The following is a 22,985-nucleotide window of genomic DNA, read 5'->3' on the forward strand; positions in this document are numbered from 1 at the left end:
AATATTTTTTGAAAAATAAAACTTCCATTAAACTAAATTTACCTTAGTTCCATAAACATGGAAAACGCTTTCAATGAATTGAAATTCTTCAATTTAACAAGACTCATGTTTCAAATGACCAGCAAAGTCCATCATTCTTTGGGATTGTGGTTCTTAACTTTCTTTGATTTGAAAAATGATCAAAAGTACAATAACTGCTGGATGTTGTTCAAGGGAGCAGTGCTGGCTTTTACTGCTGTGATTGCCTCTTTCTGAAATATTTAAGGCCCAGTGATTGTTTATACCTGCAGCATGATTGCTCCATGAACATCAAGGAACAGGCTGCAGATGCCTCTCTCTCACAGTGCAAGGATCATACAGCAAATACTGTCAATGAGTGGTTAGTTATTAGTGGCAAAAGAAGGATTAAAACAAAAAGAGTGTTTCTTTCACGCACATTAACCAAAGTGGTTGAGTAACTTCAACTTCAAAATTGACCAACTGGAGAAGGGAGGGTTGCACCTGTCACCATCTTAATAAGTTGGAGTGTCACGTTGATTTAGGAGCAAACTCTGAAGGTTGCCCATATCTAAATATAGAAGCACCACATGATGAATGCGGTGATGAAAAATGGAATTCAGCTAGTAATTCAGGCAGTCGTCAATATTTGCTTTCTGTTCAACTAAATTCCATGCGCCGCCTTTTATTAGTAGGGTTCAATCTTGGAGTACAATTAAAACATGTAAGATTGTTCAATCTCTCCAACGCTTTGTTGAGGCTTTGGGTGGGGTTGGTACTTATTTTCATCAGATGGAGTTTGATCAAGATCTCTCTCAATCTATTTTTGATATATCCTTGTATTGCAACAATGGAATAAAGACTGCAATTTGTTTAGAAACGAGCTTGGCTGTGCTTTTTTGAAAAGTGACAATGTGGGTCAGATGGGTAGATAGCTGACCTTGACTTGGCTGGGTTTATCAGATGAGGAATATTGATTTGCTGGTAGTGGAAGGTGTTCTGGATAGAATGAAATTCAGCTTAGACTTTTGGGTCACTTGTGGCTGGAATTTCCCAGCCGAACCCGCTGGTAGGATCTTCCGGTCCCGCCAACGGTGAACCCTTGATGTAAGTTTTCCGGTGGTGGGGGTGCAAACAACAGGAAACCCCATTGACAGCAGCGGACCAGAAGATCCCACCAACAGCCAATGACAGACCACCGCTGCAAAACACTTTGTGGGGGACGTGAAATTCCTTTCCAGTGATTCAATCTGAGATCTAAAGTACTATCATCTGGACCTCTGCTGCCTTTGACCACACTATCTTCTTCCAACATTTCTATTCTAGCTTGGTGCAGTTACAAATGTACAATATTGATGGAGAAGCTCAGCTGGTCCATCAAGCCAATGCCACACATCATGATGGCTGGACCACCATGAGTAGACACGACCCTATAACATTATAATTATCTTTTATTTTTATTCATTTGTGGAACATGGGCATCGCTGGCTGGCCAGCATTTATTGCCCATTCCTAGTCGCCCAAGCGCAGTTGAGAGTCCACCACATTGCTGTGGCTCTGGAATCACACGTAGGTCAGTCCAGGTGAGGATGGCTGATTTCCTTCCCTAAAATACATGAGGGAGCCAGATGGAATTTTTTATTGAATTCAAATTCCATCATCTGCCATGGCGGGATTCAAACCCGGGTCCCCAGAACATTGGCCTGAGTTTCTGGATTAATAGTCTAGCAATAATACCACTCGGCCATCGCCTCTTCCTCTCTGGGAGAGACAAAAAGCCCAGGGAGGACTGGGTTAAAATATTCTGGATAATTCTTCTCTGACACCATTGAAACAATAGAGGTATATTTTGGAAGGTCTGAAACAGATAGGAAATATACAGTAAATGGCAGAACCCTTAAGAGTATTGATAGATAGAGGGATTTGGGTGTACAGGAACACAGGTCACTGAAAGTGGCAACGCAGGTGGAGAAGGTAGTCAAGAAGGCATATGGCATGCTTGCCTTCATCGGCCGGGGTATTGAGTTTAAAAATTGGCAAGTCATGTTGAAGCTTACAGAACCTTAGTTAGGCCGCACTTGGAATATAGTGTTCAATTCTGGTCCCCACACTATCAGAAGGATGTGGAGACTTTGGAGAGGATACAGAAAAGATTTACCAGGATGTTGCCTGGTATGGAGGGCATTAGCTATGAGGAGAGGTTGGAGAAACTTAGTTTGTTCTCACTGGAACGACGGAGGTTGAGGGGCGACCTGATAGAAGTCTACAAGATTATGAGGGGCATGGACAGAGTGGATAGTCAGAAGCTTTTTCCCAGGGTGGGAGAGTCAATTGCTAGGGTCATAGGTTTAAGGTACATGGGGCAAGGTTTAAAGGAGATGCACGAGGCAAGTTTTTTTACACAGAGGATGGTGGGTGCCTGGAACTCGCTGCCGGGGAAGGTAGTGGAAGCAGATACGATAGTGAGTTTTAAGGGGTGTCTGGACAAATACATGAGTAGGATGGGAATAGAGGGATATGGTCCGCGGAAGGGTAGGGGGTTTTAGTTCACTCAGGCAGCATGGTCGGTGCAGGCTTGGAGGGCCGAAGGATCTTTTCCTGTACTGTAATTTTCTTTGTTCTTTAAGTGCAAGCAATCGCATGGACCAGAACGTTATGTATAAAGGAATTGCCTTCCAAACACCCCTCGCTTAGTTCCACTCTTACTGATCCCTCATTGTAAGATTGATTTGCTGATGGATCCAGGGCCAGCACTGGCTGCACTCTGGAAGAAGTTTAACAGCACTAGGTTAAAGTCCAACAGGTTTATTTGGTAGCAAATGCCACTACTTTCGGAGCGCTGCCTCTTCGTCAGGTGGAGTGGAGAAAACCAGGCTTTGGACCCATCTGGCACTGACAAGGTAAATGTTTGAAATACACATCAGAATATACAGGCCAGAGGAACAGGGATATACATACCTCTTGACTCAATAATTCAAGGTGACAGGCACTTGCTGGTCTCCTGTCCCACTCCCCACCTCCAATCACCCTGACCCTCAACTCACTCCCACCCCAGTGTCTGATCTCCCTCACCATTCAAGTGCAGGGTTAGGTGCATGCAAATTTGTATCTCATTAGGCTTAGTTCTCACTGTGTCCTAGCCAACAATCTTGCCTTGCCTGTGTGTCAAGGTGAACACAATTGTTCTATATCTCAGTGTCTAATTCAACTGCCAGTTGCTAACATCATGTCCAACACCATTGTTCTCCTTGAGCTACCTTCCACAATGTTTCAATATTAAAATCATCATCCATATATTTAATTCTTATTACCTTTTCCTTTGCATCAACTGTAACCTCCTCATACATGACATTCTTGCCTCCCCACCTATCCTTTTTTTAACTTACCTTTGCCTTCAGCCATCCAAATCCTCTGCTCTGGAATGTTTACCCAAGGTTTCTCCACATTCCTCTTCTCTTTTAACATATTGGTTAAATTAATTTGCATCACTTTTCATTAGCTGATTATTCTATTAAAGTTCAATTATTTGTTAAATAGGATTTTATGAAATTTATTCTGATAAATTTTATAGTGCTCTTTGTAAATTCTCTGCGAACTTTTGATTTTCCCTGTTTCGAAACACCATCAATTTCATCAGTGTTAGGGCACCGATTGGGAGGATCCACTTTAGCCAGAGATACATGCAAAACCCATATCGGCAGCATAAGTACGTGAAGAGACAAGGAAAAGAACATGTACAAATATAATTCTCCCAAATGTGAGCTGAGTTATAGGGTGGAATTTTCCCAAAAATTGATTAAGCGTCATAACAGCAAGAAAGCAGGAGTGATCCGCACTGATCTTTCAGGCATTGCAATCCTCCCACACTCGGGCACTATTTTTGGAGAGTTCGCAGTTTTGCACTGGTACTTGGAGGGAAGGGGGGGGGGTGGCGGTTTGGGTGCCATTTTGCAAGGGTGTCTCGATCTCTCAGTGCACTGCGAGACCTCTGCCCTCCCCCCACAGACATGGGATTTTAAATGATTGTTAGCACCCCTCTCCCCACCTTTTCTTTGGCTGTCTTCCTGCCATCTGTGTCAGACGGATGCTATTGGAGATCTTCCTCAGTTAAATGTACTGGAAACAGTGAAAATAAGTAGTTCAGCTACTTTAAGTATGCTAATCGGCCTCACAGGCGTTGGGTGTAAAACCGATCTTTAGGCCCGCACACTATTCCCCGGGATCAGCACAATCAGTGCCAGTCGCGGTAAGGTCGGAGAATCGCCCCCAGAATTAATCAAATGCATTGTACACAGAAATAAAAGTTGACAATATTGAAAGCCTGAAACTTAAAGAAATGTCCTGATAATGGATCATCCGTTGAAAAACATAAACCAGCTTTTCTGAAGATGCTGACAGATCTGCTCCAAACCTTTAGCTTTTACATTCTGATAGTTATAATTTTGGCATGTTTTTTCATTCAGCCATCCTACATTGTGCTTTACCCTTACTTATGTGGATGTCTCATTGTTATGTAATATACTGCTTTGTTTCAGGCATTCATTAAAATCTTCCTTTTCATGGTTGCTTCAATATGTAGAAGCATCTCTGTGCCCCAGTTATGTGGAGACAGAGAAATTAATATATTCTGAATTTACAATAAAATGCTTGGTTGACTTCTGCATATAGGATGGGAGAGCAGATGAAGATTTTGTCAATGTTGCATGATTTAAGGCTTCAGTTGCTGCAGAGCATCACTTGCCATCCAATTACTGTGTACTGCTTAAGGATTGTAGAACAGCTACAAAGGTGTGGGTGAAAATAAAGCATGTCTAAAGACTTCATGGAGCCCGGAGAATGGATTTTTACCTAAAATTGATCAGTGACAGAATGACATCACAATCTCTCTGCATTCGGCTTGGTGAAAGTAATGATCAAGCTTCTGTGTAACAGTCTAATGTTGTGGTGTATCTATCTATCTGGCAAGAGTCTATTTCTATGGTCTTAAAGACATAAATGTTCTAATAACATTACCTGACAGGCTACTAAATAATGAAAGGTTGCGTACAGCCAGCATTGAAGACCACTGTTGGAATCCACGCTTCATAGAAAAATATTGAGATGGGGAAAACAGAAAGATTACAGTGGAGTAGTGAGATACCCCAGTCAGAAAGCAAACTACACACCTCTTCAATCATTCATTGCAGGTAGCGTATTGCACAGCTCACAGTCAGGGAAGCAGCAATGTGCTCCATAATATGCAGTCGCCGCTGGCTAATTTATGCTATTAAAATAAGAAAACTGCAAAACATATGCAGATTTTTACTACAGTTCAAGAGTTACCAATATTCAAACATACAAGCAGCTGAAGCTATCCCAAATAGTTGCTGGAGTACATTGGGCAACCTGACTGGAAGGCTCAGCCCTAACAATATCCTGAAAAGGGGCACAAATCTGTCCAAAATTCTCAGCCTAGCTTGAAACTTCAACGTAACAACACATTTGCCAACAGAATAGTGATTCCAGTTAGTGTTGGGCTAAAATTTATTAGGTTAAAACAGACTTTAATTTTTGAGAGGAGACACAACTAAATACAAACTTAGAAGTTTTGGCTGAAAGTGAAAGGTTCCAAATGTCATCTAACGAATGTACAGCATCACAAAGCAACTGAAGGAGGAACTGTCACAGAGGAATAGATTATTTTGTACAACATCACCATGACTAAGTGCCCCATAAATATAAGCAGCTAAATCCACAATGCTGGGCACATGCAGATCTGTCACTGTCACAGAAATGCAGATGATGAAATTTAATAGCATGAAGTGGATATAGATCAAGATAATAGCTGTAGGTCTGACAATTAGCACTCCCATCAAGGCTCACGAAGGCTCCTATGATAATGCTGAGTATCAGGTGTACTTAAGCATATTGGGTATATATTCCCCCAGAAGTCGTGAAAGAGGCTCAAGGCATACAAAATGCCTGAAAAGCTGCCCTAAAATTGTGAAGTAAGGGGGCAGGATCCAGTGGTTATTTGACTTCCTAGTTTTATTTGAATGAAGGCATCCACCCTATAATACAGCTGGGAGTATTATTGTATGATATAAATAGTCTTGTTGTGTGACACCCATTTGGAACAGGCCATGAAGAGAAAGTCACTTTTAAATTAACAAGACAATTTGGACACATCTGTTTTCTGTCACCCAACAGTTCTTTCCACGCCTTGCATCCGGTCATTCTCAGCACTGCCCCAGGCTTGACTCACAAAGGGAACCTGGAAGCTCATTGCTGAAATCTGATAATCCTATCCTAACACCCCCAGCACACAGTGACATGTGCACCAGCGACCTGTAAATAAGCTGTTAAATAAGGTCATTTTATAAAGGGTGCGAAATGCACAAACAGAACTGGCATCAACAGCAGTGCACACAAGTCATCATAATCACTCCCTTTAAAAACTAGAACCAGTTATACAAATGTAACAAGAATTGCAGGTGTCAATAACATTTTTTTTTACATACATAGCTAAACTGTATTTTCTCTCGTGTGATTTATCATTAAATGAAATTGTATGCATCAGTGATGCGCGATATAACTCACGAGGCTAGAGATGCTCGAGGAAATAAAGGCTTTTATTGACTACTACAATAGAGCTACCATATATAATACACGATCCCAGACTGAAGGGTCCCAGACAGAGCAGTGACCTTTATACCTCTCCCAGGAGGCGGAGCCCGACTGGGATGTACCATAATAACTATATTACAGGTAGAACAGCCCAACCCTAACCCCAACAGTAACATGTAGAACAGCCCAACCCTAACCCCAACAGTAACATATATACAGACTCATAGTACTGGCCAGACCCTGGCTCAGTACTACCTGGTGGGAACCAACGATGGTTCACCACAATCAGTTATTCCTTAATAGTTCAAAACTACTATCATTTTTTCTCCACACCTTTCTTTTCCCAACGCTCCCACTTAAATTTCCTATTACCATTCACCCCTTCCTTCCCCCACTTTCACACATCTCCAAAATGTTTTGCTTTTCTTTCCTGAAGACACTGGTCTGTGGCATTCCCCTGGCATCTGGTTTGGAGGGTAGGTCTTATAAGGAAAGGTTGAGGGAGCTAGGGCTGTTCTCTCTGGAGCGGAGGAGGCTGAGGGTAGACTTAATAGAGGTTTATAAAATGATGAAGGGGATAGATAGAGTGAACGTTCAAAGACTATTTCCTCAGGTGGATGGAGCTATTACAAGGGGGCATAACTATAGGGTTCGTGGTGGGAGATATAGGAAGGATGTCCGAGGTAGGTTCTTTACTCAGAGAGTGGTTGGGGTGTGGAATGGACTGCCTGCAGTGATAGTGGAGTCAGACACTTTAGGAACATTTAAGCGGTTATTGGATAGGCACATGGAGCACACCAGGATGATAGGGAGTGGGATAGCTTGATCTTGGTTTCAGATAAAGCTCAGCACAACATCGTGGGCCGAAGGGCCTGTTCTGTGCTGTATTGTTCTATGTTCTATGTTGTCCAAGCAACCATTCTTCATGTGCGAACTTAGAAGTTTGCATAAGTATAAAACTGAACATGGCTGAATGAATCTTTTTCCAGCCAACACCCATATATTTCACCACAATAGGGATTATTATATTCTAATAGAGCAGGGATCCAAACTGACTCTGTCTCACAAACTCAGGACTAATGAAACTAGTTTTAACCCTTTTGAGCTGTCAGTTCATTCAATGCAGACCAGATATTGACCATAGGTTACCATTGGTTTATTCAGCTCAGTATCATAGTGTTGCTCTACTCAGTCTCTGGAGTGTATGTGTAATGCCTCAAATAAGTCTCTATACACGTTATAAATGCTCCTTACAGTGCACTTGGGAACCCTTCTGTGGAATATATGAGGATCCCCATAACTTTCAAGGAACTTCGAAGATTCTGCCAAAAACAATTCACTCCATGCAAAAAAAAGAAAAACATGCAACTTGCTATTGCTGCTGTGCCAGTGCACACACATATCAATGTAGGACTTAAGGAATTGTGATATCTGAACTTCTTTGTGCACAGTTGCTTTTCTCCATTGCCAGTGATGCTTGAAAAGTTGCAATGAGGCAGATTCCAGAACATTGAAAGCCCCAGTACATTGGGCAATTGCTCCAGACAGAAATAGTTCAACCATTGAGTGATTGAAAGTGAATGAGTGAGAATTAGAGAAGGGTTCCTCCAGGAGAAATGTTTCAAGGGCAGAGTTTATAATGTGAGCCTGGCAGCCTTGTATGACAGAATACATCTTCTATTTAACATTTATCATGGTCATTATCTGTGCTGATCAACTTTGTAACAGGCTATTTACTAGATTCATTTTATCTCTGATTTATGTGCACAAATAAGATTTAACTAAGATAATGAAAAAGTAAACCCTGACTGCAGCAAAACATTATTCTTGGAATAACCTCTGAATACTTTAGATTAGTATCTAATATTCAAGTGCTTACCCATTCAAATCTGTATTATACTTTATAATAACAATTCAGAAGTCGACTTTCCAAATATCATTTCTCATTAATTGAAATAATCTACTTTCGTCAGCCATAGACCCCACCCTGTTGGCTGGGTGATATTTTTAAAAATTGTTTATAATAACTGTGCAAAGCATAACAAAGGACCTAACAATTTGAACACACACGATAATTTTCAATCGATAGTGAATTGTGTAATTCACTATCCTTGTTCAAGGAGCTGCAATTTTTCTTGATAGCTGTAAGCAGGTTGCTCATTTCTTTGATGTCACTCAATTCACAGAGACCTCTGTTAACATACTTCATGCAGAGACTTTGAAAGCCGATTGTCACTTTACAAACCAAGGATTGCATTATGGCTTGGTGTAAAGGCTTACAATTTACCCCATTTTTGCAGATCCATCAGCTCCTCTTGGATGCCAAAAATCTTTTAATTCTGTGCACGTTTTGTAATGCTGCATCCCAACTATCATTAATGGATTGTTTCCATCTACAATCCAAATTTGGTTAAACAGGTTCATTCTCTATCTCAACATCACTACTGCCAATCTACACGTACCAGCATCAAAGCAGAGCACAGATCATGAAGAGTTAGCTGGTATTTGCACTGCTCAGGTTCCTTTAGTTTAAGCATGATGCGACTTGCTCAATCTTTTCACACTCTGTGCACACAAACTACAGATATATCAAAACAGCAAACTGCATTTGTTGGATTCTGTGCTCATGGGAGAACTAGATTCATACAACAATTTTCGGTTAGAACTCTGCCAGAAATCATTTTTCCTTCCTCCAGCAATCTCCCTACAGCTTTGGTTAAATAAATCCATATCATTCCACTCCACGTCTCTGTCTTTGTCAACTATTAGTGATAGCAATTATTTATCATCTTTGCAACCCGCTTTTGCATCGCTACTTCTCAGCAGGAGGACAACTGAGCTGGTAACAGATGTGAAGGAAGCCATAAAAGAAAAGGAAAATAAAAACACTTTTTTTTTACCTGTTGTAGCTAGCCATTTAGAATTTATTCTTCATTCAAATGAAATCTTATCAGACTTTTTGTAATCTTTAAGCTGCTTAAAAAATAATAACTGCAACTAATAAGCATTGCACACTGAATGGGAATTTGCAGCAAATCTTTGCGCAGCTATTTTAAATGCATGCTAGCCCATTTACCCAGGCAGAACCCTGTGTAATTCAAGTTACCAGGGATGTACAAAACAAAGGAAACTAAAATGAAAAGCCAACAGAGGACAGTGGTCACCCAAAAACACTTCAAAATACTGGATCTTAAATAGGGAAGACGGAGATAGGACTAGGTCAGGAATATAAATGTTACGCCGCTATATATTATGGGAACTCATTGTTTTATCCCCAAATAAAGTTTTTTAAATAGGAAGTTTCAGAGAGTCAGTACACTTTACCACCTTCATACAGGAAACTGGATTTTAACACCACGGGGACAAGAAAAGGAATGGGACAAGGAGAAGGAAAAGTAAATCATGCCAGTCAATAAATAGGTAAGTATGAGTTTAATAGGTGTAATTGGTATATAGTTAATACAAAAGCTTAGTCCTTCAAATGGATGATGCAAGTCAAATGGAAGAAAATAGATAAGGAAAACATTTTAAGGTTGCTTGATTAGAGAAAAGGGGTTATCATAGATAAATCGGAAAGGCTGAATAGAGTGGGGTTATCTTCTCTAGGCTCAGTGGTGACTTGAAAGAGGCTGTTAAAATTATGAGGGGCACTTAATAGAGTAGATATTTCCACTTGTGGGGAAGTGCAAAATCAGGGGGCATAAATATAAGGTAATCACTAATAAATCCAATAAGGAATTCAGGTGAAACTACTCCTTGAAAATGCCTAACTTTTTATCACGTGGAATGGTTAAGATGAATAGCATAGATGTATTTAAGAGGAAGCCAGGCAAGTACGAGTGAGGAAAGTATACAAGTACATATTAATCTCTAAAGTAGAGTAGGAAAAGGCTTGTCTTGAATATAAATAGTTGCTGAGCTGTAAATATAATGCAAGATCACAGTAAATGAGTGTGGTGAACCATCGTCGGTTCACCACTGGGGTTTGTTACTATGTTACTGTTGGGCTAGGGTGTTGTTACTGTGGGGGTTGTACTATGTTGTTGGGTTAGGGTGTTTACCTGTTATAAGAGTTATCATGGCACATTCCAGTGGGGTCCCGCCTCCGGTGGCAAGGTATAAGACCCCCTGCTCCGGCAGGACCCCTTCAGTCTGAACTGGTGTATTCGTGTTAGTAGTTCCCTTGTTACTTTATTAAAGCCTTCAATACCGAAGCCTTGGTTCCATGTGCTTATTGACGCGCATCAATTTAATAAAGTAAACAGAAAACTCACAACTGTGCAACAAGAAGAAAAAAAACAGAGAGTATGGAACAGATTCTAAAACCGGATCGTCTGACACTGGACCCACGTGCGGTCGGTGCAGCTAACACATTCGACCATTGGTGGAAGTGCTTTGAGGACTACCTGGCAGCCTCGGTAGCTATCACTACGGACAGTGATAGACTCCAGGTCCTCCACGCAAGGGTAAGCGACACGATTTACCTAGCCATTCGTGCAGCTCCCACTTACCAGCTTGCCGTCGAGCTCCTAAAGAAAAGATACACTATGCCACCCAACGAGATACATGCTCGTTACCTCCTCGCTACACGACGTCGGCAGTCGGGCGAAACCATGGAGGATTATGCCAATGAGCTCCTGCAGCTTGCCAGGGGTTGCGACTGTAAGGACGTCTCCGCCGAACGGTATATGTACGACCTCGCCCGAGACGCGTTCGTAGCAGGGGTAGGGTCCTCGTACATCAGGCTTAAATTGCTAGAAAAGGGGAAACTCAACTTGACCCAGGCAATGGGGATGGCCGTGAGGTTGGAGGCGGCGTCGAAGAGCTTGGCGCTGTACCCCGAGGACCACGTGCAGTCAACGTGGTTGGAGCAAGCTCTGCTCCCTCCTCGCCCCGCTAACCCGCGCTCCCAGATCAATTCGACGACGGCGGCAGCTCCAGGTGGCCAGCGATGCTATTTTTGTGGAGGGGCCAAGCATCCACGGCAACAGTGTCCGGCAAGAACGGCAATCTGCAGCCAGTGCGGTAAAAAAGGCCACTACGGCAAAGTCTGCAGGTCCAAACCTAAAAACGGCAGTGCAGCTTGTAACCCTCCAGAACGGCAGTACCCACGAGGTCCGACCACGTGCGATCTCAGGACGGCGCCATCGTGGCAGACAGAGGAGGAGGAAGACCACCAGGAGTCGCTGCGCTTGGCGCCCTCGCCCACGTGCGATTCATGGGGGCGGCCATCATGGTCCACGACGACTAGGAGCGACCAGCAGGGGTCCTCAGCATCCACATCGGCAGCATGCAGCAGCGACCAGCAGGGGTCCTCAGCATCCACATCGGCAGCATGCAGTGACGCCCAGGGGCCAACGGTGGCGTCGATCTCTCTGGATCAGACCAGGCATTACAGACTGGAACATTCTATGATGGAGGTAAAGGTTAGTGGCAGAACTGTGAATTGTCTGTTTGACAGTGGAAGCACCGAAAGTTTCATACACCCTGAAACTGCTAAAAGGTGTGGACTCCGGATTCTCCCTGCCAAACAGACAATTTCCATGGCATCACGGTCCCGGTCTGTACCGATCCAAGGACGATGTATGGTAACTCTTGAGGTACAGGGCACAATTTACGAGCAATACAGGCTCCTTGTGCTACCTCACCTTTGCGCACCAATTCTCCTCGGACTAAACTTTATGGTCCACATGAAGAGTGTGATCCTACAGTACGGTCGGCCACTCCCTTCACTGGCAGTAGGGAATCAGCCGCAGCCTCCAAATTGCCCAAAGCGCCCCGCGTGCAATTTATCCACCCTGAAGATCACGACACCATCCCTTTTTAAAAATCTGGTACCTGGCTGCAAGCCCATCGCTACTAAAAGTAGGCGTTACAGCGCTGAGGACCGGATCTTTATTAGATCTGAGGTTCAGCGGCTCCTCAAGGAAGGGATCATACAAGCCAGTGCTAGTCCGTGGAGAGCGCAGGTCGTGGTAGTCAAAAGCGGGAACAAACCTCGGATGGTCATCGACTATAGTCAGACCATTAATAGATACACGCAGCTGGATGCGTATCCTCTCCCGCGCATTTCTGATATGGTCAATCAGATTGCGCAGTACCAAGTGTTTTCTACCATAGACCTTAAGTCCGCCTACCATCAACTCCCCATCCGCCCAGAGGACCGACAATATACGGCTTTTGAGGCGGATGGTCGTCTATACCAATTCCTCAGGGTTCCATTTGGTGTCACCAATGGGGTCTCGGTCTTCCAGCGTGCTATGGACCGAATGGTGGACCAGAACGGGTTGCGGGCTACCTTCCCGTACCTGGATAACGTCACCATCTGCGGCCATGACCAGCAGGACCACAACACGAATCTCCAACACTTTCTGCGCACTGCATCTCGCCTGAATCTGACCTATAACAGGGAGAAGTGCGTATTCCGTACGCGTAGGTTAGCCATCCTCGGATACGTGGTGGAAAACGGGGTCATTGGCCCTGATCCAGACCGTATGCGCCCACTCACTGAACTTCCCTTGCCCGCTAGCACGAAAGCACTGAGGAGATGCCTCGGGTTTTTTTCATATTATGCACAGTGGGTCCCCAACTACGCGGACAAAGCTCGTCCGCTCATTAAGTCCACGACCTTCCCACTTACGCCGGAGGCCCAATTGGCCTTCAAGGTCTTGAAGAGCGACATCTCGAAAGCCACGATGCACGCGGTGGATGAATCCATCCCTTTCCAGGTGGAGAGTGATGCATCTGACTTCGCCCTAGCCGCCACACTAAACCAGGCAGGCAGGCCCGTCGCGTTCTTTTCCCGCACCCTTCAAGGCCCAGAAATTCGGCACTCAGCGGTGGAAAAGGAGGCTCAGGCCATTGTGGAGGCAGTCAGACACTGGCGCCATTACCTGGCAGGTAAGCGGTTCACCCTGATCACGGATCAACGATCCGTGGCGTTTATGTTCAGTAACACGCAGAGGGGCAAGATCAAGAACGATAAGATCTTGCGGTGGAGAATTGAGCTCTCCACCTATAATTACGATATTATGTATCGTCCAGGGAAGCTCAATGAGCCCTCGGATGCCCTCTCGCGCGGAACATGCGCCATCATGCTGGAGGACCGCTTGAAGGCTCTCCACAATGATCTGTGTCATCCTGGAGTCACCAGACTCTACCACTTCATCAAAGCCCGCAACCTGCCCTACTCGGTGGAGGATGTCAGGTCAGTGACTAGAAGCTGTCGGATTTGCGCAGAATGCAAACCACACTTTTATCGACCAGACCGGGCACAATTGGTCAAGGCCACTCGCCCTTTTGAGAGGCTGAGTGTGGATTTTAAGGGCCCCCTTCCCTCAACGGACCGGAATGTCTATTTCCTCAACATAATAGACGAGTATTCCCGGTTTCCGTTTGTTGTCCCCTGTGCGGACACGTCGACTGCCACCGTCATCAAGGCTTTCAGTGAACTTTTTACCCTGTTCGGGTACCCCTGCTACATTCATAGCGACAGGGGCTCGTCGTTCATGAGCAACGACTTGAGGCAATTCCTGCTCTCATTCGGGATTGCCTCTAGTAGAACCACGAGCTACAACCCTAGGGGTAACGGACAGGTGGAAAGGGAGAATGCTACAGTCTGGAAGGCTGTCCTACTGGCACTGAAATCCAGGGGCCTTCCAGTCTCCCGTTGGCAGGAGGTCCTTCCAAATGCGCTCCATTCTATCCGCTCCCTCCTGTGTACGGCAACCAATGCTACTCCCCACGAGAGGATGTTCTCATTCCCTCGGAAGTCGTCCTCGGGGACCTCATTGCCAGCCTGGTTGACGTACCCAGGACCCGTCCTTCTGCGGCGCCATGTGAGGGCTCGCAAGTCCGACCCCTTGGTCGAACCGGTCCAACTCCTCCACGCCAACCCTCAGTATGCCTATGTGGCATATCCTGACGGGCGAGAGGACACTGTCTCCATTAGAGACCTGGCGCCCGCAGGGGACGTAGCAACTCCTGTCGCTCCTATTCCCCCAGTCACGAATCCACTACTCCTCATTACTTCCCCAGACGTGGCGCGGTCAGCACCGGGACCAGTGCATAACACTTTTACTCCCATGTACAGCTTGCCTGAGACTCGGAGATCGGCGCCACCATCATCATCACCACCACCACTACCACCAAACGTTCCAGGATCCCCTGCACCATCGCCTCACCAGGGCCGGCCGGCCCAGGAGTCCTTGAGGGGACAGCCAGACGTTGCTTTGGAAAGAGCGTCACCACAAGCACCTGCTCCGGTTTCGCAACCGGTGTTGAAGAGATCGGCACCTGCTCCGGTTTCGCAACCGGTGTTGAGGAGATCGCAGCGTCGGTGCGGTCCTCCAGACCGTCTGGACTTGTGAATCCTGTGATTTTTCTGTTATTGTCTGTTTATATGACCTGTTTTTCATCCACCCCGCCACCTTTTGTTCTTAAAGGAGGGGTGAATGTGGTGAACCATCGTCGGTTCACCACTGGGGTTTGTTACTATGTTACTGTTGGGCTAGGGTGTTGTTACTGTGGGGGTTGTACTATGTTGTTGGGTTAGGGTGTTTACCTGTTATAAGAGTTATCATGGCACATTCCAGTGGGGTCCCGCCTCCGGTGGCAAGGTATAAGACCCCCTGCTCCGGCAGGACCCCTTCAGTCTGAACTGGTGTATTCGTGTTAGTAGTTCCCTTGTTACTTTATTAAAGCCTTCAATACCGAAGCCTTGGTTCCATGTGCTTATTGACGCGCATCAATGAGAAAACGAGTAAAAGAAATCAAAGCAACCATAAGTAAATTGTTTGTTTGATTTTGATTGTTTTACATTTATCTTTGTAGATAAGAGTTAATTTCACAGTAATAGAACGATTCATGACATTTGCGTAATACTTCTGCAACATTTTTATCTGTTTGAGTTACATGGTATTACCCAAAACTTAGAAGTAGCTGGTGCAGAGAGACTCACTTCACAAGGCATGATGAGTTCAAACATATCCCGTTAAGGACAGAAATGTGGATTTAATAGACTGGAAGAAATCTTAAATAAATCATCTCCACTAAATAAAGAAATGCTTTTCAAAATCAGTATGATTTCAGAATGATTAGAGGTCCAGGTACATAAATAGATGAGTAATGGAATGGTCACTAAAGCTGGAGTATTTGAATTTGCCAACTCTTCCCCTTCCTTTCAATCCTGAAAGCAGTGACCTTATTGGATCTATGGAACATAGGACTTATGAGCAGGAACTGGTCATTCAGCCCTCCATGTCTGCTCCACCATTCAATAAGATCATGGATAATCTGGTTGCGGTCTCAACTCTATTTTCCTGTCTGCCCCCATAACCCTTGACTGCCTTATGACCCAACCTCCATGGCGAAGAGAATTCCATATACATTTTTTTATTCGTTCATGGGATGTGGCTATCACTGGCTCGGCCAACATTTATTGCTCATCTCTAATTGTCCTTGAGAAAGTGGTGGTGTCCTTTTTAAACCGCTGTAGTCCACGTTGTAGGAACACCCACGGTGCTGTTAGGAAGGGAATTCCACCGACCCTTTAAGAATTTTCTTCCCTTGTCTTATTCTTAAACTGTGTCCCCTCATTCTTTCTTTCCTGTCAAGTACACTCAAGATCTTTTTATAAGGCATTAGTGAAATAGTTTAGTTTGTAATGACAATCAATGATAGCTTACTCTTTATATTACAAAACTGGTTCCCTTAGCACCTGCCACTAGTTTCAATAAGATCACCTTATTAGGTAGATACCAATGCTGTAGCTGTAAAGGAGTAGTTTGGCTCGACGTTCAGCTAGTTCTAGAGCACAAGTCTTCAGCGTTCTAGTTGACAGATTTTCAAGGGTCACAGGCCCTACTGCAAACAGTCGTTTCTTCCATTTCTTACCATTACATGGAATGAATCCAATTGGTTAAAAACTGGGTTTTTGCTCTGGGGGGCATGGGTTCAAATCTCACCATGGCAGCTGGTAGAATTTAAATTCAATAAACAACTTTGGAATATAAAGCTCGTAAGTTATCATTGATTGTCATTACAAACCAAACTGTTTCACTCGTGCCCTTTTGAGGAAGAGACTTCCAATCAATGACTAGAGATAAAAGATCCCCGACCAATCAATTAAACAATTTCAATGTATTCCTAGGCTCCATGTTCTATGGGAAACAGCTACAAAGGAATCAGAATTATTTTTTATTATTTTCATGGGATGGTGGGAATTGCTGGCAAAGCCTGCAACAGTTGCCCATCTTTAAACTGAGTGGCTTACTAGGCCATTTCAGAGGGCATTTAAGAGTCAACCACATTATTGAGTCTGGAGTCATATGAAGGTCAGACCAGATAAGGACAGCTGATTTTCTTCCCTAAAGGGCATTAGTGAAACAGTTTGGTTTGTAATGACAATCAATGATAGCGTACTAGCTTTATATTACAAAGTTGGTCCCCTCAGCACCTGCCACTAGCACAGTTTGGCAGACGTGTCTTTCAGGACTTGGGCAATCCATTCAGTGGTGGTACAACATAAACATTTTTGTTTGAAGGAGGGTGGTAAGTAGTATTCAGCAGGTTTCCTTCTCCATGTTTGGTATGATATTCCAGGGCCACTGCCTTCAGACTATATCTCAGTGTTCCGTCGTAGTGGGATAGGATGTACCAGGGATGGCGATGGAAGGGTGTGTGTGGAACATTGACTGAAAGATATGATTCTGTGATTATGACTATGTCAAGTTGTTGCTTGAATAGTCTGTGGAACAGTTCTCTTACTTTTGGCAGATGCTAGTGAGGAGGACTTTGCAGGGTTGACTGGACTGGGTGTGCCTTGTACCAATGGGATCTGATGCAAAAATCAAATTCAAATGTTCATCAGGCATTATTCTATTTCTCTCAAAGAGTTTGGCGCAACACAGTAGCTCATTGAGATATTTTAGATGGAACTTAAGAGTCAACAACATTGCTACGTTTCTGGAATCACGCAAAGGCCAGACTGGGCAAGGAAGGCAGGTTTCTTTGCCTGAAGGACATAAGCTTACGAGTTGGAATTGTGGCTTCATAGTAACCAATAATGATACCAACTATATATTCCAGTTTTACTGAAGAGTAAAAAAATACTGAATTCAAATTCACATTCTGCCACAGTGGAATTTGCACTCAGGTCTCTGGATTATTTGCTCAGGCTTCTGCATTATTAGTACAGTAACATAACCACTCATATAGGCCCATTGCAAATGCAAGTCAAGGCACCAGATGTCTGTTTCAGGCCCTTTTGACAAATTGGCCTGTGAATAATCACAACATGCATTCGATGTTGTGGCAAATTTCTGCAGCTGCTCAGCAGCAAACAGTGGTCCTCAAGGAGACCGCTGGAAGTTGCCACTAAAAAAGTTTCAAGATTTCTTTAAACTTGCCCGACTGAACAATCAGGGCTCGTTCTGGCTCAATATTAAAATTGCGAGCTAAAGCTTGCTGCCACCCCACCCTCCTCTAAATTGCTTCCATGCTAATTTTCTTAAGGCTGATCTTGATGCCCTCCTTCAACCATGACTGCTGAGCTGCCTCTGAGGCTGTTATTCACCAATACTATCCTTATGAGGCAATAAGACCCTTATGCCATGATCCTCCCCTCCCACTCCCCTGCAAAGCACATCGTGCTTCAAGTTCATGACCCCATGGGGTCGTGATCCAATTTCTAGGGCAATAGCTAAGCTATTTGCCTGATAAACCTCTCAAATTGATGGTGCTTAACTGTGCATGCAAGACAACAGAATCAGATGAAAGGTTCAAAGGGTACATGAAGAAATTAGGATAGAAATAAGACAAGTTGCAGCTGAACATTTCAAACAATAAAACATACACAAAATTAGTGAATTACAACTTTAATTTTGCAAGTGTCCCATCCAGAAGACAGGGAGGAAAAATATATAAATGTTAACCTGGCTACTTAATAAAATTATTTAATTTTGAGAGTGGACATACCTGACTAGCCATGTCTCATATCAGAGGCATTTCGAGCCTTCAGAAAATCAGAAGGGACCTCATTATCTTTACAGAGGCACCAGTGCCCCTGGTGACTGCAGAAAATCAAATTCTATATTTCTAAGGCAGCAGTCTAGCCAATTAAAACAATATGACCTGGAATGACCCTTTGTCCAAAACCCAGGAGAAGTGGGAGGTGTGTTACCTGATCTCTCCCAAGTTGTTGCTGCGTGGAACTGAACACGGGAAGGCTTGTACCATTGTACCACCCAACAGGAAGCAGCTGAAAGAGCTCTGTCCAGGTAATTTGCCTCACCCTCATCCACACTGTTTACTACTGGAACATTGGAATTGCAGTATCTGTGCCAATAAGACATATCCATCTCTACATGCCTTCTTCCATTGGGGAAAATCATCACTTCTGGGAAGTCAAATCACTCTGCAACAGTTTTAGCCTGCTAACCTCTGAAGGAATATATCATTAGACTTTCTATTCTGGACTCGAGACTCATATGAAACCATAATTCCTTTTTAATGTGGTCTTGCCCTGTACCCCTTTCTTTTCCTGATCCCTCTTTTATCATGAGTGCACAATACATTGTGAAATCCCATCCCGCATTTTGCGTGTGTGTGAAGATAAACCATCTGTCTTCATTCACCTTATCTTGATTTTGCTGTGAGGCTATTAATAGGGAGTCGGATCACTCAAAACTGAAGGGTTGGGAAAATAAGCCACCACTTGTAAAGGGGAAAATCAAAAATCAAAAACAACTTTCTGTTTATGGATAGGTAGTGAGAGCAGCAATCAGGGCTGTTTAAATTAATCCTCCTTCTGTCAGTAACAAAAATCAGGAACATGAGCCTGATTACTTTAGCCCTGTTAACTTGTCATCTACAGTCTGGATAGTAGATGGTTATTGCAAAATGAAGAAAAATTATTATAGAAAATAGTACTGAACTAACAAGATGAAGGACCAGTAATTAAATCCAGAGAAAGGCAATATGATAATAGTTAGCTGAACATCGATAGTATTAACACAATGTATAATAGTAATTATAAAACAGAGTAAATGTTGCCTGTGCTACCATCTCATATGTTACTGAACCATTTTGACTTGGAAGGTCTTGTAATAAATATTGACCTTTGCTAAGGTAGCTTATCTCTGTTGATGAGGTAGTAAGAATTCAACTAATGCCCCCCATGTTCTCATGATACAAAGGAGGAAACTCCACCAAGGTGCCTATTGCTAAAGGGTAGCTGCATTTTGAATACTAGAAAAGTATTGAGCTTGGTTGTTATACTGTTAAAAAGCATACTGACTGACATTCACTATCGAATCTACAATTACAACTAAAGTGAGAGAAAATGGAGAATATTGTCATGACAAATCAGTGCCTTTAAGAGAAGAATAGTCAAAGTGGATACAATTGGAGGTGAAAAATAAAGACCCCACTTGCCCCTTAATTTAAACAAAGTGTTGCAGTGTATAGTTAGATACATAGGACATAAGGATTATTCCCTACTCTACCATTCCCAGCAGAAGACTCATTCTGGAAAATTACAGGCATCCAGACATGCTCTTCATCACAAAACTTTCCAAAGAATCTGAGGCTGCTCAAAAGTAATTACGTGAGCTATCTTCCTTGAGAGAACCAGATTTAGAATTAGATCGTGGAACAATCCCTATAAATCCAAGAAACTGTTACTAAGCATGAAACATTTGTGAAACCACTCATGGAATACTACAGTTAAGCGCAGTTAGCAAATTGAAAAAAATACACAGGCAGTGGAAAGTCAGGAGACGATGCCAAGACATAAATCATTAAGTTATGAATAGAGTCAGAGGAAGTTAAGTTTACTCGCATTGAAGGAAAAAATAAAACACTAAGGTGAATATGAGTAGGATTTCTTTTAAATAAAAAGAAAATATCCCAGAGGGCAATGAGAATGGTTTTCTGTAAGGACAAAACCAAAGCAAGAATACAAACTGCAAAAGCTATGAATAGGTTTGGGATAGGGAGTAGATAATGCTTAAGCTCACCAATTTATCAAAATAAAACTCAGCAGTGGTGCAGTCAATATAAAAAACTGCAGCACTCAAAACATTGGAATAATTCTTTATTCAACAAAAATGGAAAAATCTGGGTAGGGACAGGAGAATTGTTTCAAATTGGAAGCTGAGAAAAGGATTTGGCCTGTAAACTGACCTGGGTCATCAGAATGGTTTCATATTTCGGAGTACTTATACTATTGTTGACTTTTATTGCAAATTTTAAACTTGTTTTTTTTGGAGGCAGTGAGTATTTCCCATAATTAATTATTATTTTACACCAAAAATTTAAAATAAACTCATAGTTAAATGCATATTAACTTACCTGAAAAATGTGACAAAGAATTGGACCAGATCCATAAAGCTACTGTGTTGTGAAAAGGAAATCTGTGGAAGAGATGTTATAAATATAAAAATTATTACACCTTAAAGATAATGAATGAGGTATGTTTAAAATTTAATCAATTTGTAATAACATTTCCAGAGTCATTTTGACCAGCTTCCTTTTTAATCAGACCCTGAGTTGAGCGACCAAACTGCTTTCTGCATATAATATCAAACATTAACTGAACTGCAGTGGGATAATTTTGATAAATACGTATCTTCAGCTATTAAATTCACACTGTATCACTACTTTCAAAGGAACTTCCTGAAAAATATGACTTGCCATAATTAGATGTGCTTACTATGGATATTGGCAAAATCATAAATGGCACTTAAAATGAATATATATCACTGTCAATCAGAGAACCAATGTCAAAGAATACGACCATTTATGATTTTTTAGATTTGTTTTTGCAAACATAATAATTTTAAAAATATTGGTGCCCTGAATTTTAGGATTTCAACAGGTTATAAGCTATCCCAGCTGTGAAGCCATTCTGTAGGAGGTACAGCTGTTGACAACTTCACACAAAACCGGAAATGTAATCACAGCCTGCACCGCAAGGCTGCAGCACAGCCACAGTAAGTAGCTCTATTATTGCACTGATTCTCTTGTAAAGCAATTTATTTGCAATGTTTTTCACAGAAATGTTGAATATATTTGCTGTGACATAATGCTATAATGACCATCTGGCAAATAAAATGACAACAACAGGACTCCACTGTTTGCAAACAGCAGGCCTCTTTCATTTCACCAACCGAAGAACAATTCTGCTGCTATACTGACAACTAGCCAATCGACACCCACTAATCATGCTCATATGAGAAAACAAAATCTATTGATACATCCGAAGTTTACTTTCTGGTCAAAATTATTTTCATGAGAATGACCCAGTGGTTAAATGCACCACCTACCGCAGTACTATGTTATACAGACAGGTAAGATGCTAAGATCTGGGACAGCAGTCGAAACAATAAAATTTGCCCCAGTGCCTTGAGTCATGGAGTTAGAAATTCAGCTAGAATTTTCATTTCAGATTGCTGTCCAGTGACCTTGGTGTGCATGGACCAGGTCAGAGTCATCTGTGATGCCCAATGAACACTGACACTTGTTCTTTCAGCTTACATATGAGTATTGACACTGAAGTACTGGAGGGTTTCCAGTGTCCATGGAACAGTAGGTCAGCACCTTTGCTGAGGGATAGGGTAGGGAGGTGGAGGGTTGTAGGAATCAGAATGTTGTATGATTTACTTAAATTACAATACTATACTTTTATTGGTAGAAGGGAAAAAGAAGATCTCATGTGAACATAACAGTAATCTCCATTGACTGATTTCCATTAATAAATTCCCTGCTTGTATTTGCCACAAAGAATTCAAGAAGTAGTTTGCACTGATTGAATCCTCAGAGGGGCAGGTTGTCATGGTATTGATCGTGGTCAGGTGATTGGGCTGTGAATGCACATGTCCCACTTTGACTTTCAAAAGTTTATCTGTTCACATTACCAAATCATTAGGCACCAGCGCAGATCCAGTCTCCAGATCCTAGAAACCTGAACATCCATCCATTTACCTCTGCTCAACTTCTACCTATCCATGTGTCTATGTTCCCTGCCTTAGTCTTCATAACAAGCATCTAATGTACGCCTTCTGGAAGTTGTCTATTTTTCAACCAGATTTGTTTCATCGATATACTCCAATTTTCTAAAAAATTAATTCAATTAGTTGACCAAAAAATTGTCCTTGACAATTCCCATTTCTAAGATTCTGGATGTTTGTGAAAACCTGAGCTAAAGCAAAATGATTGCGAGTCTGAAGTATTTCATTATGCTTACAATTAATCATGATAAAAATGGATTCCACAGAAGTTCTACAGTTATTCTGTAAAATTACAGTTATCCTGTATTTATGACAGGTATAGGTCACAACACAACTGCACATTTCAATTGAGCCAAACTAGATCCAGATACA

General features: G+C 42.7%; 1 protein-coding gene across 1 annotated transcript in view; it reads right to left on the minus strand.

Annotated features, from left to right (window-relative positions):
• The window catches only part of atrnl1b (attractin-like 1b), an 887,738-nt gene that overhangs the window by 337,420 nt on the left and 527,333 nt on the right, over nt 1-22,985 (minus strand). Inside the window, exon 25 of the mRNA XM_078223252.1 lies at nt 20,956-21,017. Coding sequence (XP_078079378.1) covers nt 20,956-21,017 — 62 coding nt within the window. The remainder of the gene's footprint in view (nt 1-20,955; nt 21,018-22,985) is intronic.

The sequence above is a fragment of the Mustelus asterias genome, chromosome 11, assembly GCF_964213995.1.
Source record: "Mustelus asterias chromosome 11, sMusAst1.hap1.1, whole genome shotgun sequence".
NCBI lineage: Eukaryota > Metazoa > Chordata > Chondrichthyes > Carcharhiniformes > Triakidae > Mustelus > Mustelus asterias.